The 14,438-nt window shown below is 35.0% G+C and overlaps 1 protein-coding gene across 9 annotated transcripts in view; it reads left to right on the top strand.

Moving 5' to 3' along the window:
• PTPRM (protein tyrosine phosphatase receptor type M) overlaps nucleotides 1-14,438 on the top strand; it is a 429,982-nt gene that overhangs the window by 361,480 nt on the left and 54,064 nt on the right. For all 9 annotated transcript variants that reach the window (XM_015855337.2, XM_015855345.2, XM_015855344.2 and 6 more), the window contains 2 exons: nucleotides 8,845-8,932; nucleotides 14,008-14,084. In XM_015855337.2, coding sequence (XP_015710823.1) covers nucleotides 8,845-8,932; nucleotides 14,008-14,084 — 165 coding nt within the window. The remainder of the gene's footprint in view (nucleotides 1-8,844; nucleotides 8,933-14,007; nucleotides 14,085-14,438) is intronic.

Below are 14,438 nucleotides of genomic sequence, written 5' to 3'. Positions count from 1 at the left end.
GATCACCTTTCATTAGAAATAATCTTCAGCAAATGGATGACAGAAGTGCGTAGGTATTAAGTAGTACCTGCTCAAATAACATAGTTACTCTCTAGAGTAACTATAGCGTAAGGAGTAGTGGCCCAGCCTACAGCATTGGTCCAGTCCTTTTGCCATGGAAATGACTATTCCCACGTACTTCACAGAGTTTCTTGGAATCCCTAAGCCTCGTTTTACACATCATGTAGAGTATTGTAGGCAATGAGTAGAGTATTCCTTATCAATCACTACATAGAACAGAAAGTTATGGTTACTACAGGAATCTTACTATGTACTCTAAATGCATACTCTTCTCTTTTGACAGCTGAAAATATTTTCAATTTTTTTCTCTTCACCCTTCTTTTCCTTCTCTTTTTCTTCATCCTTTTTTTCTTTTCTTCATCTTTTTCTTTCTTTTTTGTTATGCTTTAAACCAGTTGCAAACAAAAATGCAGAAGTTCTTCCCTACTTTTTCCACAGTTTTATGTTCTGCTTTAATAACATTTTGTATCTCTTTGAAACTGTTCCCTGGAGCAGTCTTTTATTATTAGTGAAGTAAATCAAATATCATAGTGCTAATTTTTTTGGAGGAAAAATGGACCAAAGTCAGAATATTTAAATCTTCAATTGATGTTTTGAATTAAATTCTGAAACACTCAGAAAGACCCAAAACAATACTCTCAAAGCTCTACAGCACCTAAAAAATACACGTTCTAGAATCCATATGCTTGTTCACATTTCTATGTGTAATAGAGAGAACTAATAGAATGCTGTACTTCTGAGTTCTGGGTTGTGTTTGTGCAAAGGATGCTTTGTATTAAAGGTGCTTGAAGAATAGTTTGGAAATGTAAACCAAGAAGAGATACAAAAAATCAAAAGCATACTTTTTGAAATTCTGATAGAGTAGCAGTGCACCGGAATACAGACATCCTTATCTAAATGCTTGTAACTCTAAACAGAGGGAAAGGAAATGCAACTAAACTGTCAATTTGGCAGCAGCTCACCAAAGTGCTGTGTAATAGCTACTCCTCTATTATTAGAGATAAGATGTCTTCTAACAGAGGAAAAAGTAAGATGAGTTTTTGAAGATGAGAGCTTAAGAGGTGTATTAGTAATAGTAGTAGTAGTTAGTAGTAGTAGTAGTAGCAGTTTCATTAATTGCCTTGAATTGAGTCATATCATTGAGTCAATTGAGTCATTGGTTGCCTGCATTAGCTCAGAGTTGGTGTGCCAGCCTTCATCCAGTATATCTTAAGATATATTCCTTTTGGACATCATTCAAGCTTTATCATAGTGATCAGGATGAATACTTTCCTTCTTTCCCAGTCATTTAAGGTTCCCTTTCCAAACATGGTATTAAAAAGTTAGTTTAGCATTTCTCAAAATCATAATCTACACATTCACTGCACTATGTAACCTTGAGTCCTGGTATTTTCTGTATAAATATTTGTATCTTGGTAAGTAGAAATTCTCAGTAAGATATAAAACAACTCTGCACCATCTTTTACTCATGTAGTGTGCAACTGACACATGTAATTACATCCTTTGGAACAACATAGGGAGGAGGGAAGGAGATAGAGATAGTGAATAATGAAGAGGATAATTTTGTTCACAAAAGGATGGATAGAGCCTTTGTAGTGATCAGTGTCTCTCTGTATTTCCCCAGAAGAGGTTTCCTATCAAAGCACAGAAGTAGTTGGTATTCAGTGGAGCCTATGTAGGTTCACATTATTGTTTTACAGATGTTACAGTCATGAATGTTGCTCAAGTTCATTGTCTTCTTGAAAACATACAAAGTAAGATAGTTGTGAACAAAACTTTAAATTGCATAGTGTTAAAATAAGTGGAGAGGAATAAAGAAATATACTTGTGAAAATAGCATGTGGTGTACGTGAAAAGTATTTGTTAAATCCTTCAAAACCAGGAAATCTATGTTGATGAGATCAAATAAGCACTGCTTGAGACCAACATTTTTACACACAAGTTAAAAATAATATACCTTGCACATCGGTTAATGTGCAAACGTGCATATTTTACCCAGAGGGTCCTTCCTATAAAAAAGGATCATAAAATCTCATCAACATACTATATTTTCTGCTGAACATAAATCAGGAAGATTAATGAGGTTAAGTTATTGCTATCTGGTATGCCAGGGAATAAGTTTCAAATTAGAATTTTAATTGTGCATTCTATTGCCATCCTCTTACTAATACACATTACACTGTAATTCTGAAGTCTTTCCTTACTGGGAAGTCTTGAAGTGTTTTAAATGAATGAAAGTAATAGAGTTTTTTAAACTTAAGTAGATAGAATGGAAGTGGCTCTGAAAGCCTATCAAATCTAGGTTGTCTATCAAATTTTCAGACCACTCCACAGCATCTTTAAATATTTATATTATTTCTGTTAAATCATACAAGTGAACTTCAGGTGTAGCAGTGTTAGATAACACGAGAAGAAATTACATCAATAGATCTTGTAAATAGCTTAATTTTAAAATTACAAGGAATGTAATTCCCTTTTGTTATAAAAGTACTCCATGGCACTTGCTTTTCCAGCAAAGGAGACCAAATGACAGTGTGGTGACAGAATGGACTCGGATACAAAAGCTCTTCAATCAAAGATATATTCAATCGTACAGATTACATCTTGCCTCTGAAAATGGGCTGACCAATACATCTAGTACCGTATTTTGTCTTACCACATTCTTTTGGTAGTCCTTTTTATTAAAACCTGAGTTGATAAGTCATGATGCAGTTGGGGAAGGAGGTAACAGTTCCCCTTCCATTTCCTCAGCATTTAATGTAAGCAGTGACTGTGGAGTTTAGTGCTTCAGAAGACCTGGAAGACTTTGCCTTCTTACTCTTTCTCTCATGTGTTCTGTAGACTAACCCAAACCGACCTGAGAAGAAAAAGGCTGTTTCCCAGCTTAGGTAAAACTTTATGCCAGCATTACAAATCCATTAATTCATGGATGTTTCTGTTTTCACATCAGTTTAAGGTGTCCGAAACACGGAAAGGAGCTGCAGTCAGAATAATACTAGAGACTTGCTGTAGTTAGGACAAGAATTGTTCTAATTTGCGTCTGCTTTGGAACTGATTTGCACCTTAAATCTCATGCTCAGAAAGCATTATGTAAACTGAGCCTAAGTTTACCAGGAAATTTCTAATGGAGCAAATATAGGAGATAGCATTAGTAATTCTTGTTGCAGTATTCTTTATTTTTGCTTCCATGTTCAGACCTAGGTTACAGTAATATACTGATAAGTGCTTTAGAAATGCTGAAGACAGTTTACATTGATTAGATAGATTTTCACAGTGGCACTTGCTAAAGGCTGTTTTCAAGGACAGGCATAGTAAAATGTTTTTTAAAATTGTGTTACTTGAAAACTGGACATAATTCCCAGTGATTGAAGCTGACAGGAGAGGAAAAGATGATGGCAAATATATTCTCTGGTGGCATGCTGTCATCCACAGATGTTTTCAGTGACCAAAGTAATGTCTGAAGTATGAAGTGCTGATTGCAGAGGTTGGGTTGCCATCAGCGAAATCATCTACCAACACTTGGGGTGATCTGTTACTTACAGGTGATGCATTTTCAATGATAAAGTCTTTTCTCAAAATGACCAGAAGATTAAAAAAAAACTGTTTCACAGCATAGACCATGTCTGCAGATTTCTTTAGTGTAACAGCCCAATGATTCTTCCTTCTCAGTTCCTTAATAATTCAATTCCTAAGTTATAAGCAAAATGATTGTGATGATTTCACTTTTTTGTTTTAAAATTCATTTGATGTTTGTAAGTAACAAGAATATCCTCAAGTAAGTGCCTGGTATTTTGAAGATTCTGAATAATGAAAAACCAATGAATTGACAGATTTGCAGACCTTATAAATCTTACAGTATTCACTAAATGAGCCTGGAGATCCTTGTCCTACAAGTATTTACGGAACTACTTAAAATATAAGGTGCATTTATTAGGATTTGTAAATGCAAAGAAGAGTCTGACATAACACAAGGATCTTAACTCAGAGTTTAATGGTTCCATTTTTTCCATCCATACTCTCTACATATAAACTGTGCAGAGCAGCTGTAAAATGTGATATATATTTATGTAAAACGAGTGGTGTATCTTCACTATCCAGTTCAGGGCATTTCAGGCATCTGATTTAGATGCAGCTCTAAGTACTTGTGGTTGAAGCGTAAGTTTCTTAAGTAACTAATTCTTTTTAGATGAGGACTAAATTACTAGATTAAAAACTAAAAAACTAGATTAGGGTATCCATTAGTTCTGGCCTAAATTAGAATGTGTAACTCTGCACATAGCTTGAAAAAATAAAAATAAAAATAAAAATAAAAATAAAAAAATCCAGAGACATTTAAAATTAAATAGGTCAAATTATTCATATTGTTAAAATATATCTCAATCTGATTGTTTAGAAATAGCGGTGGAAAAATGTCTGTTGCAGTGGAGAAACTTAGAGCCACTCAGGAAAATCAAACATCAAATTTGATGTCATAAAAAAATCACAGTTTTCAAACAGACCTACAAATGAGGCTTATGATTGTTACACCGTGAAATATGTATTTCTTTGTACCTGTGGGTAATGAGTTTGTTTATTAAGTAGGCAGAGCAGGAGTTACAGTGTCCTTAATTTCTCATTTCTTTGCTTGTCATTTTCTAAATGACATTGTAGGAGACTTCACTGTTGTCACCTAGCAACTATGAAGTATTTTTTTGGAAGAAAGAAATAAATGTACTTTTATATATGTCCCTTCAAATATTTTCTGTTCTTATGAATTTTAAATGAGAAAAGGGAATAATTTTTTAAAAATCAGTATTTGCAATGATTATCTCCTTCTCTTTTTTGAGATATTGCAGTTTTTTTCTAGTCAGAGGGTCACAGTGAATTAGCCCTTGGCAAATATTTAATTTTTAATGGAAACCGCTGCAGCATTGAGTTAAGGCAAGTAAAAGGTTCACATTTATCCTACAACAATCCTGCTGCTTCATCTATTGACCAGTTCTCGTGTAGCATGTTCTGCAGTTCTGTATGTTTCCATTGTTTTCAGAAACTGTTCTTTCCTGATTATTGAAATGCTTTCTAATAACAGAATGACAATAGATGTTGAATACTGAAATTCCTGCCGCAACAACAGCTGTTTTGAAGACTGTTTTGTTTTTCACATAATTTGTGGGGGCTAAATAGCTAAAGTTTTGTGCAATTTGAGTTAAAGAAATATGCATTTAAAATGATTTGAGAAATGTCCTACACTCATTTTTTGTTCTCCGTTGCCCTTGGTGGAATGAAGCTGCTTGGAAACGCATTTCTTCCTAATAGTCCGCATTTTTAAGAAACATTAAGGGATGAAATAGGATGAATAGCCACAAAGATAATGTGTGGGCTGCTGTGCAGCAGCATCCCCAGAGAGTGATATGTCAGAAATGACATTAAAAAAAATTCTACTATGAAAAATGTATTTCTCACAAGTAGGGAAAGATCTTGACAGATCATCTGTTATGAGGTGTCTGCTCTGTTCTTTACTTGTGGGACAAATGGGATTTCTCCGTATAATTCATTGTGGATTATCGTTCTGTTGCAGTTTGTGTAACGGTAGCACATGGGGAATTTAGGAAATGACACTCCAGCTGTCTTTTACAATAACTGTTTCTTTTTTATGCTTTCACACCGTAATATCTTTTCCTTCAAATTATCCTTTCTGTACACCTCTCACTGAAATGTGTGTGCATCCCAAAAAGAGTTCAAAAAAAAAAAATGGGTCTCTGCATAGGCTGTTCTTCCTGTATGACAGATTTTTTTATTTCAGTCACAAACTTGTTGATTAGAAAGAAAGAATGATCTACATCTACAGCTCTTTTTCTGTGATACATGCTTGATAAGGAAAATGAAGTCAGTATATAGGAGCAGGAAATGTTAATATCTCCTAGTTTTCATTTTTTAATATAGATGTGTTCTGACAAACAGTTTTATCTACCTTGAATATATATTGTTAGGATATATTTTATTTGTAGAACTCGTTAAGCTTATCATTGTTTTCAGAAGTTCCAAACAGGTGGGAGAAATTGAATCTATGTATTAGCAGATGAGAAGCAGATGAGCTGCCCAGACAAGTGCATTGCATGTTGTCTATCTTTCCTGAATTCAGCACCATAAACATTTTTCCCAGTGGTCTCCACAGATTTAATTGATTGGTTTAAAATAATTTTGTAAAAGTTCTTTACTACGGGATGGGAGAAGGAGGGAGACCCTGGGTGCGTATTTGGATCCTCTATGATTCAAGGTGTAGATTTGGAAGCTGTATCAGCAGGACTCTCTCTGTAATAGCACATGTTATGGTTAGTGGATTAAACTCATAACCACTTGCTACATAACGTCATCTCTGAAATAGTCTCTAGTACAGGGACTGCAAGGGAACTATAATCCTCTGTATTTTCTCTACCTGAAAGGCAAAATACCGATGAAGATACCCAGCCAAGTTTTAGATAGAACAAACAGTTTGGTTTTTTGTTCTGCCTTTTGGGGAATTCATGATGAACATTTCCATTTCTCCTTGTGTTTAAATGGTTATCTCTTGGTGCTGTCTGGTAATAGAATCATAGAATGGCTTGGGTTGGAAGGGGCCCCGGGGATCATCGTGTTCCAACCCCTGCCCACCAGCAAGGCCACCAACCTCCAGAGAGTGAATTTTGCAAGAAATTGTGGCATTGATCACTGTTTTTGCTCAGAGAGAGCAATTCCTTATTCAGCGTGCCCTGATCTATTGGAAAAAAATATTTCTATCCAGCCTGAGCTGAGATTACTGTGGATCTGAAGGGTTTGCCCAAGATGCCATTGGCCAATAAATGATCAGCTCATCATTGACAATTTTTTTGACAAATAGAAACAAAATTATAAATCATCTTAAGATTTAAACATTCAAATTCCCTGTCTTAGTAGGTGGTAGAAACTGCATTTTTAGAGCTGTACCCAAAGGCAATATCCCATCAGTAAGAAAAATATCTCTAATAGTAATGAAGTTTAACCATTTCAATTTGCAAACTTCGATTATTTTTTTTTTGTAAAGAAGTGCAGAAAATTATAGAGCAAACAAACTGAAACCATTTGATACGGCCTCTGTTTTTCTCATGTTTTTACAATCAATACATGTACAGAAGTTAGAATTGTACGTATGTTTGGTTAAGTAACATTATTGCAGTGGAAAGATAATTAATAATAAATGATAGTACACACCGATGTTGAAAGTTTGCAGTGAAACTCCACAAAAGAGAAATCTCTTGAGAGAGAGATCCTTCCCCAGTGGCAGTCAACCCTGTAATGGAATCTAGGAATGGTGCAGTCAGGCTCCACCTCTTCCAGCAGCGCAGCTGAATTGCCTTCATCTGTGCTCCTGCGGCTGACTCAGTGCTTGCCTCAGGTGGTCAATCAGAGTTTCAGGCTGTGATCAACAGTTTCCCATACATGATATACTATACAAACTTCTTAGAAGTAATTCATGTATTTTCAGGAGTTTTCAAATTTTAAGTTGGGAATCATCAATTTAGTGAAAATAGTAAAAGAAAATTTGTTTTAGATACCAAATGTCCCCGTGTTTCATTGACTTCCGAAAGCGATCAAGAGTTTATTTTTACTTTTATGCTCTTTGATAATGGAATCTTTGGGGTTTGAACAATAATGCATTTCAGGTATGAAGACAAAGGACAGTGTCTTCTGTTTCATGGATGTTATCTATTTTAAACCAGTCAGAAAATGTTGAGGTCCTGTGAGAGGCACAAGATTCTTGATGTTTTCCCTTAGCCATTTCTGACTTAATGACACCAAAATAAGTAAATTATGTGCTTTCATTTTCATCTTGAATCAAAGATTAAATCGTACTGATCATTCCAGTGAAAAGATCAAAACATGAGTTAAGGCTGGCTATTGTCCTGATAGGATTCCACTGGTTCACTTGGCAATTAAATATTTTTACTCCACAATGAATATTTCAGTATGAAATGATAGAATGTGTCTACATTAAATGAGTTAGAGACAGTGTGAAAAGCTAGAAATTATGCAAATACGTGTACCATAAACTTACTTTCTGCCTGTGTGCTAGATTGTTTGCTTCATTAATGCAAATATGTATTTTTAGAACCTTAAATTTTCTCATTTTTATTGAATTTATTAACTGCAGCACAAAGGTTGGATGAATACTAGATAGATTATATCATTCACAAAATCATATTTCTGTTCTATGGCAAAAAATCACCTTGATGGTCTAAGCTGTGTTTTAGAGAAGACAAATACATGCTACATTAATTCACCTTTTTTTAATGCCTATTTATGTTTTTATACTTTAATTGTCTGCCAAGAAATAAGTAAAATTTGTGGATATGCCAAAAATAAAATCTGTTTGTATAGTGTATAATTCTGCACCCAAATACCACAACTCCATCACTGATGATGGAGCTCAATCTGCTTCATTTATATGAATGAGGAAGACTATGCAGAGAATTTGGATAGTTCAAGTTGAAGGCTTTCCATGTTGCAAGCATGCAACTTTTGAAAGAATCACAAGCACTTTACATGCAAATAATTCTTCCTACTGTTACACAAATTATTTTGTGTCAAAAATTTTTTATGACATTTGGAGCTATACATAAATGCCATTTAAATAGGAGATCTATATTTTTGTTCAACAAAAGAATCAACTAAATTGCACTTTAACCAATAATACCCATGAGCCCTGTTTGCAATTCTCCTTGTTTTGTCCATAAGGTAACTTGCTGCTTGCATTTCTCAATGTCGCTTTCCTTCCTTTTCCTTTTTTAGAGTTTCTTTGAAGGACAGTCTGCACCGTGGGATTCAGCTAAGAAAGATGAGAACAGAATGAAAAATAGATACGGGAATATCATTGCATGTAAGTGTTGACAACATAATTGTGCATTGTGTTAATCTTCACAACTGGATAAGAGTGGCCACCAGCCTCTTGCTTGCATCAGGCCTATATTGCTTTTCTCTGATTAAGAACATAAAGTGAAGGAAGAAGTTCTATTTTTTTTGAGAAAACTGTCAGACTTAATGTATATTCTCCACTATCCTACTGTATATCTTCCATTCTGTGATCAGCATTTGGTTAATGTGAACTGACATCTTTTAACCAGTGCTCAGCTCTGACTGCTCCCAGACTGCTCCTGGCAACTTAGTGGAAGAACAGTCATGGTCTCCTGGGTTAATCTCTCGACATTGAGATCTGGATGTTGATGGAATGGACAGTACTGCTACTTAAGTATTCCTTGATAACTGAGACAGATATTATAAGTTACCCTGTTAACAGACTCTAGGGAAAAAGACAGAATACATTTGTTTTACTGAAAACTGCTAAGCTTGATGAAGATTAGATATACTGTTAATCCAAAAACCTTACTGGATGGTCATTGGTTTTGATGAGTGACCCCTAAATCTGGCATTATGAGGTTGCAAAACACTGTGGCAAGAGATGCTGTAAATGAACACCAAGTCAGAAAAGAACATGCAGTTTACTGAAAAAGGAAATGAAGATTTCTAGGGAAATGTGAATATCATGATGAGCTGAAGCATATGTAAAAGGTGTTAACTAAACTGGTTTTACTTGCTTCTCTGCAGGCAGTCTTTAATGCGTAGCAAACTTGTTATCATGAGAGACACAGCAATACATTAGATGGCTATCACCATTTAAGTGTAACTACTGAAGGTGTAAAAAAATTACCAAAGCTTTACATTTACTATTCTCTTGTGACCTTCTGCTTCCAGTCCAAGCCTGTAACAATAGGTCTTTTAGTCACTGTTTAGTTGTCCCCTCTTTAATGTCACTTTATACATTACCTTTCATTTTGACTCCCTTTGGCTGAAGTAAACAGGAGACTTACAGTACTGTATGTCTGAGCAGAGGAAGTGATGAGTAGCAAAGGGAAAACAAGTAAAAGATACACAAATCAATGGCAATTACTGTAGGCTCTCTGAGAGGGCTAATGTTGCTCTGATCATTTGATTTCAGCTTACTTTTCAAGTCATCAGTGTTTGTCTCAGAGAAAGAGTTAGCTGGAATTGTTATCAATAACATTACCTATTTATGTTGCTATGAAAACATAGATAATGCAAATTAAAATTCACTAGAGTAAAGGGCAATATCTTAAGAGGAGATGAAACTGCCCACAGTTTGTCATTAGTTAAAGAGACGCGTGGAAATGGAGTAGCTAACTGCTTAATTACGCTGTATGGTTTTCTGCTAATAAATGATTGCTTGGCTTCAAGCCTGAGAGTATAGTTTTAGCGGTCCACTTTTGAAAATTCATCCCACAGAGCTGTTTAAAGTATCGACTTTAGCTTTTAAAACATTTTACTAAATTGCCTATTTATACTGTGTTTAAAGAAGTAAAAATACTATAGATGGCTTAGATGCCATCAATTATATGATTACAGTGAGATGTATATTTTTTTCTGTAAATAGTTTAATGTAATTTTTTTCCATCCATTTATCCCCTTTGTTTAAATTTTCCCCAAGATACTATTGTTACATTATTACTTGTAGTCGTTATTGTTCTCTGAGGGAACTAAAACAAAAGCACCAAGCTGCCAGCAATGTATGAGCTTGTCAAAATGGCAACGTGCTTTACATTACCCAAGTGATGTGCATTTAATTGGCTGCAAGCATACTCTACCCTCTGTATGGAAGTATCTACAGCTTGTGAGCCTCTGTATAAGAAGCTGAATCATGACCACAGTCCCATCACCTGCAGAAAACGTGTTTCTTCTATATTGAAAACAAAAGATTTTGTGCTTTCTCTTTGACAACTAAAAACAGCATGAATCTGCTAACAGAATCTTTTTAACTCAAGAAATATTCATTGTCTGCTTTAATAGTGTAGAATTATGCACAGAATTTGTTAAAATCTGTTGCTTTTCCTCAGGAGAGATCTTGAGGTAATTTCAAGATGAGAGGAGTTACGTACTCATTTTTACCTTACCCAGGATTTACTCAATGAAAAGTGAATATTGATCAGAGCTTTTAAAAGCAACTAAAGGTTTTAACTGAGACATTTCTGAAAGGCTTTATGTGTAAAGAATTAGCAAGGCATGTCCCAGAAAAGTGTCATTGGCTAGGTGTGCTAATCGTCTGGCTACTCAAGGGGATTGTTAGAGATCACAGTCTGCAGAGTGGCGTATACATGTTGTTGGTAACGTGATGGGAGCAAGAATGAGATGTTTATAATCATAATTTGCTACCACTTTCTACAAAGACAAATGGATTCTAACATAATTCATTTTGAAAGATCAAGTGATCGGCGCAAAGTTGAATTTGATAGAGGGGTAACAAAATAGCAAGCTGATAAAGAGAATATTCAAAAACTAGAAAATTGTAAGAGCAAGCTGAAGTATATAGGAACAAAATACTTTACAAATCTAGACAGACAGCCTAGAGGATATAGGTGGAATGCACATGTTGTAAGCATATGTGTCTTCTGTGTCTCTGAGGTTTATATTTGGTGTAAGCACAGGTATATTGGCAGAAAAACTTTTTTGTTGACTCAAGAATATTTTCTGGTTAAGAAGTCTTGCCACACAGCATGGAGTTGAGTGAAGTTCTCAAAATAAAAAGATAAAAGGGCAAAAAGGTTATATGAAGATACAGTTATGAAGTAATTTATTTCGATTTGTGAAATCTGAAGCATAAGTAATTGCAAGGAGAGAATAGAGTAAAATGAAATAATACAACAGAAAAAGTAAAGATTCTGACATGGTATATATCAGTCCAAAAGAAATAACAGGAGGTCATATTTTTAAACTGTTAGTTAATGGAAAATTTAAGCTTGGTGAGTACAATATGTAGCTCAGCAACATGCAAGTTGTCAAAGACAGGATTTAGTTGCCTAAATATAGGCATTCATTGCCATTTCAGGTGACCTCAGACATCTGTGCAGGACCAAAAACAATTGTATTATTCCATACTAGCAACTGAAGGCTGAGCTACGTATAGCGGCATGAGTGCTTGTGTTTGAACAATTGAATCCAATGACCCTAAGTACTTCATGAAATATATAAATAGACAGTTTTATTAGCCTGAGCTTAACTGGTAAGAATGCTTTTAAGGAAATGATGCGTGAAATCATGAAAATATGGATGAAGACATACCATGAGTCCAAGCAAGCTTGACTTCTAGGGTCTGTTGACTTCAGTAGAAGCTGGATTAGGTCCTAAAATGATAAAAGCAGCAACCACGTCCAGAGATAGAAAGTTTCTAATGTAGTATCTTAAGTAAGATGGACTTTCAGAATTACGAGCCTTTGAGCTAAAGCTCTGTTCTGAGAAAACTGATAAATTGCTTAATTAAGCAGAGAATAGCACAGCACTTGTGTAGCTTGATAAGGTCAGACAATGATAGGTTATGTAATGGAACATTGCATCTCTATAAATTTTTAGTCTTGGAAAAGTGAATAAGAAGGCTGAAAAGAGTGACCTGATTAATTTAATTGAGTATTCCTATATCCTTGGAAAAATTCATTCTTATAGACTGTTGGGTGATGAAATCACAACAGACTAGCAGAATATTAGCTGTGGACTACCTAGAGCTGCAATGCTGTGAAAAATGCATCTCTAGCAATGCCCTTACTGTCTTCCAAAGGAATCCCAGGAAGACTAGACTTGGAGGTATGTAGTCACTGAGACTTGGAGCATAAAAGGTTGAAATCACAAATTTTCCTCTTTCTTTCCTACTCATCCATTTGAAAACCTTTTTACTTGTCACTGTAAAACATTGTTATCTTAAGAATCACTTGCCCTCTCTTTCCTCCTCCACACTGTGGGCAATCACACTACTTCTGAAGAAGTGGTTTATAAGCTACTTCATGTTCTTTCAAAGGTTTTATAAGCTACTTCATGTTCTTTCAGTAGTTTTTGTTATTTGATATGATTTTTTTGTAAGTTGAAAAATATTAGCTATTAAAATCATGGGTAGCAGATTTCTCCTGTGCTCTAGTGCTTATTTATATTTACAAGAAAATAATGACATTCAGTAATGCTTGTAGTTAGTTGTAAGTGACCTTCAAAAACAGCAATGTATAGGTGTGTAATCAGCACAAGTAGCTAGTAAATAAAGCAGATGTAAAGTGACTATTGACTATTGTCTCCATCCATGAGTTGAGTGACATCATACCCTTAAATGTCTTTGAAGTACTGTTTTTCAACAACTTGTACAGATTTTGGATCAGCAATAGTGTTTAGTCACTTCTGAACCAAGAGAAGCATATTCCAGATACTTGAAGAAGAAGAAGCCCTGACATCTTTCTGAGATTCCTCTATGGAGGCATGTAGCCTCTAGCACTTCTTAATAACTGTGGTGGAGTCATAAAGAAAATGAGGCAGCTGACAAGAAAGAAATTCATACCCTGGAGTTTTGGGTTGGAATTTGGAAATAAGAGTTGGAAATGTTTGCTAATGGGTAGAATTCCTGGATAGATACAGATGGCAACCATGGAGCAAACCTCAGTGGCAAAGTCATTATCTGACTGCTTGAGTTTTGTTATTACTTTATTTTGCATTCTCTCTTATGGAAACATAATGAGTTTTTGTTTGAAACTGTGAGTTGACAGTATGTCTTATGTAAAAATTTATATTTATTTTAACTATTGGCATAAGCATTTCCAAATAACTAAACCATAGAAAACCTTGTGTTAATTATTGAGCTGACAAAAGGTTTGACGTTGTTATCAAGGCAAAGGAAAATAATTGCAAAGGATTGCACATTAGAAATATTTAAGGTGTTTAAGATTGAAAATGAGAGAGAAAAACTGAAAATTAAGATTAAATGTGTATACAGTCTATCAGTGGACAAAGAAAACCAACCATGAATTTGCCAAGAATGAGATATTATTTTTGCTTCAACATAGTATTTGGTGTCGTATTTGTTTCTGAATGTCCTTAATTGCCTTATTTTTCTCTCCACTGTTTGTGTTTCAGATGATCATTCTCGAGTGAGATTGCAGCCCATTGAAGGAGAAACAAACTCCGATTACATCAATGGAAATTATATTGATGTGCGTATACTGATATAGTCAACAAATATAGCATTGTGGTCTAAGAAGCAGCTTTTACTATTCTGACATTTTTCATTGTTTAGCAGCTAATATCAGCTGCTAAACATTGTTGGAAGGTACTGTCTTTGGAAGATAGGTGTACACTAAAGGCAAAAAGTAGTTGTGGTGGTTTTGTCAATAGGCAAATCAAAAGAGTTAGTTCCTCAGACTGTCAATAGGCTGAAACTTTGCCAGCAATGCTGCGTGGCTACTTTGCCTGCTACTGCTTATCTGGGCTAACAAAATGTTATTTTCACTTTCTGTCAACAGCTTGGCATCATTCCACATTTAAAAGAAAGCTGTTTGCATATTAAT

Source organism: Coturnix japonica, chromosome 2, assembly GCF_001577835.2.
Source record: "Coturnix japonica isolate 7356 chromosome 2, Coturnix japonica 2.1, whole genome shotgun sequence".
NCBI lineage: Eukaryota > Metazoa > Chordata > Aves > Galliformes > Phasianidae > Coturnix > Coturnix japonica.
This window is presented reverse-complemented; position numbering and strand designations above follow the sequence as displayed.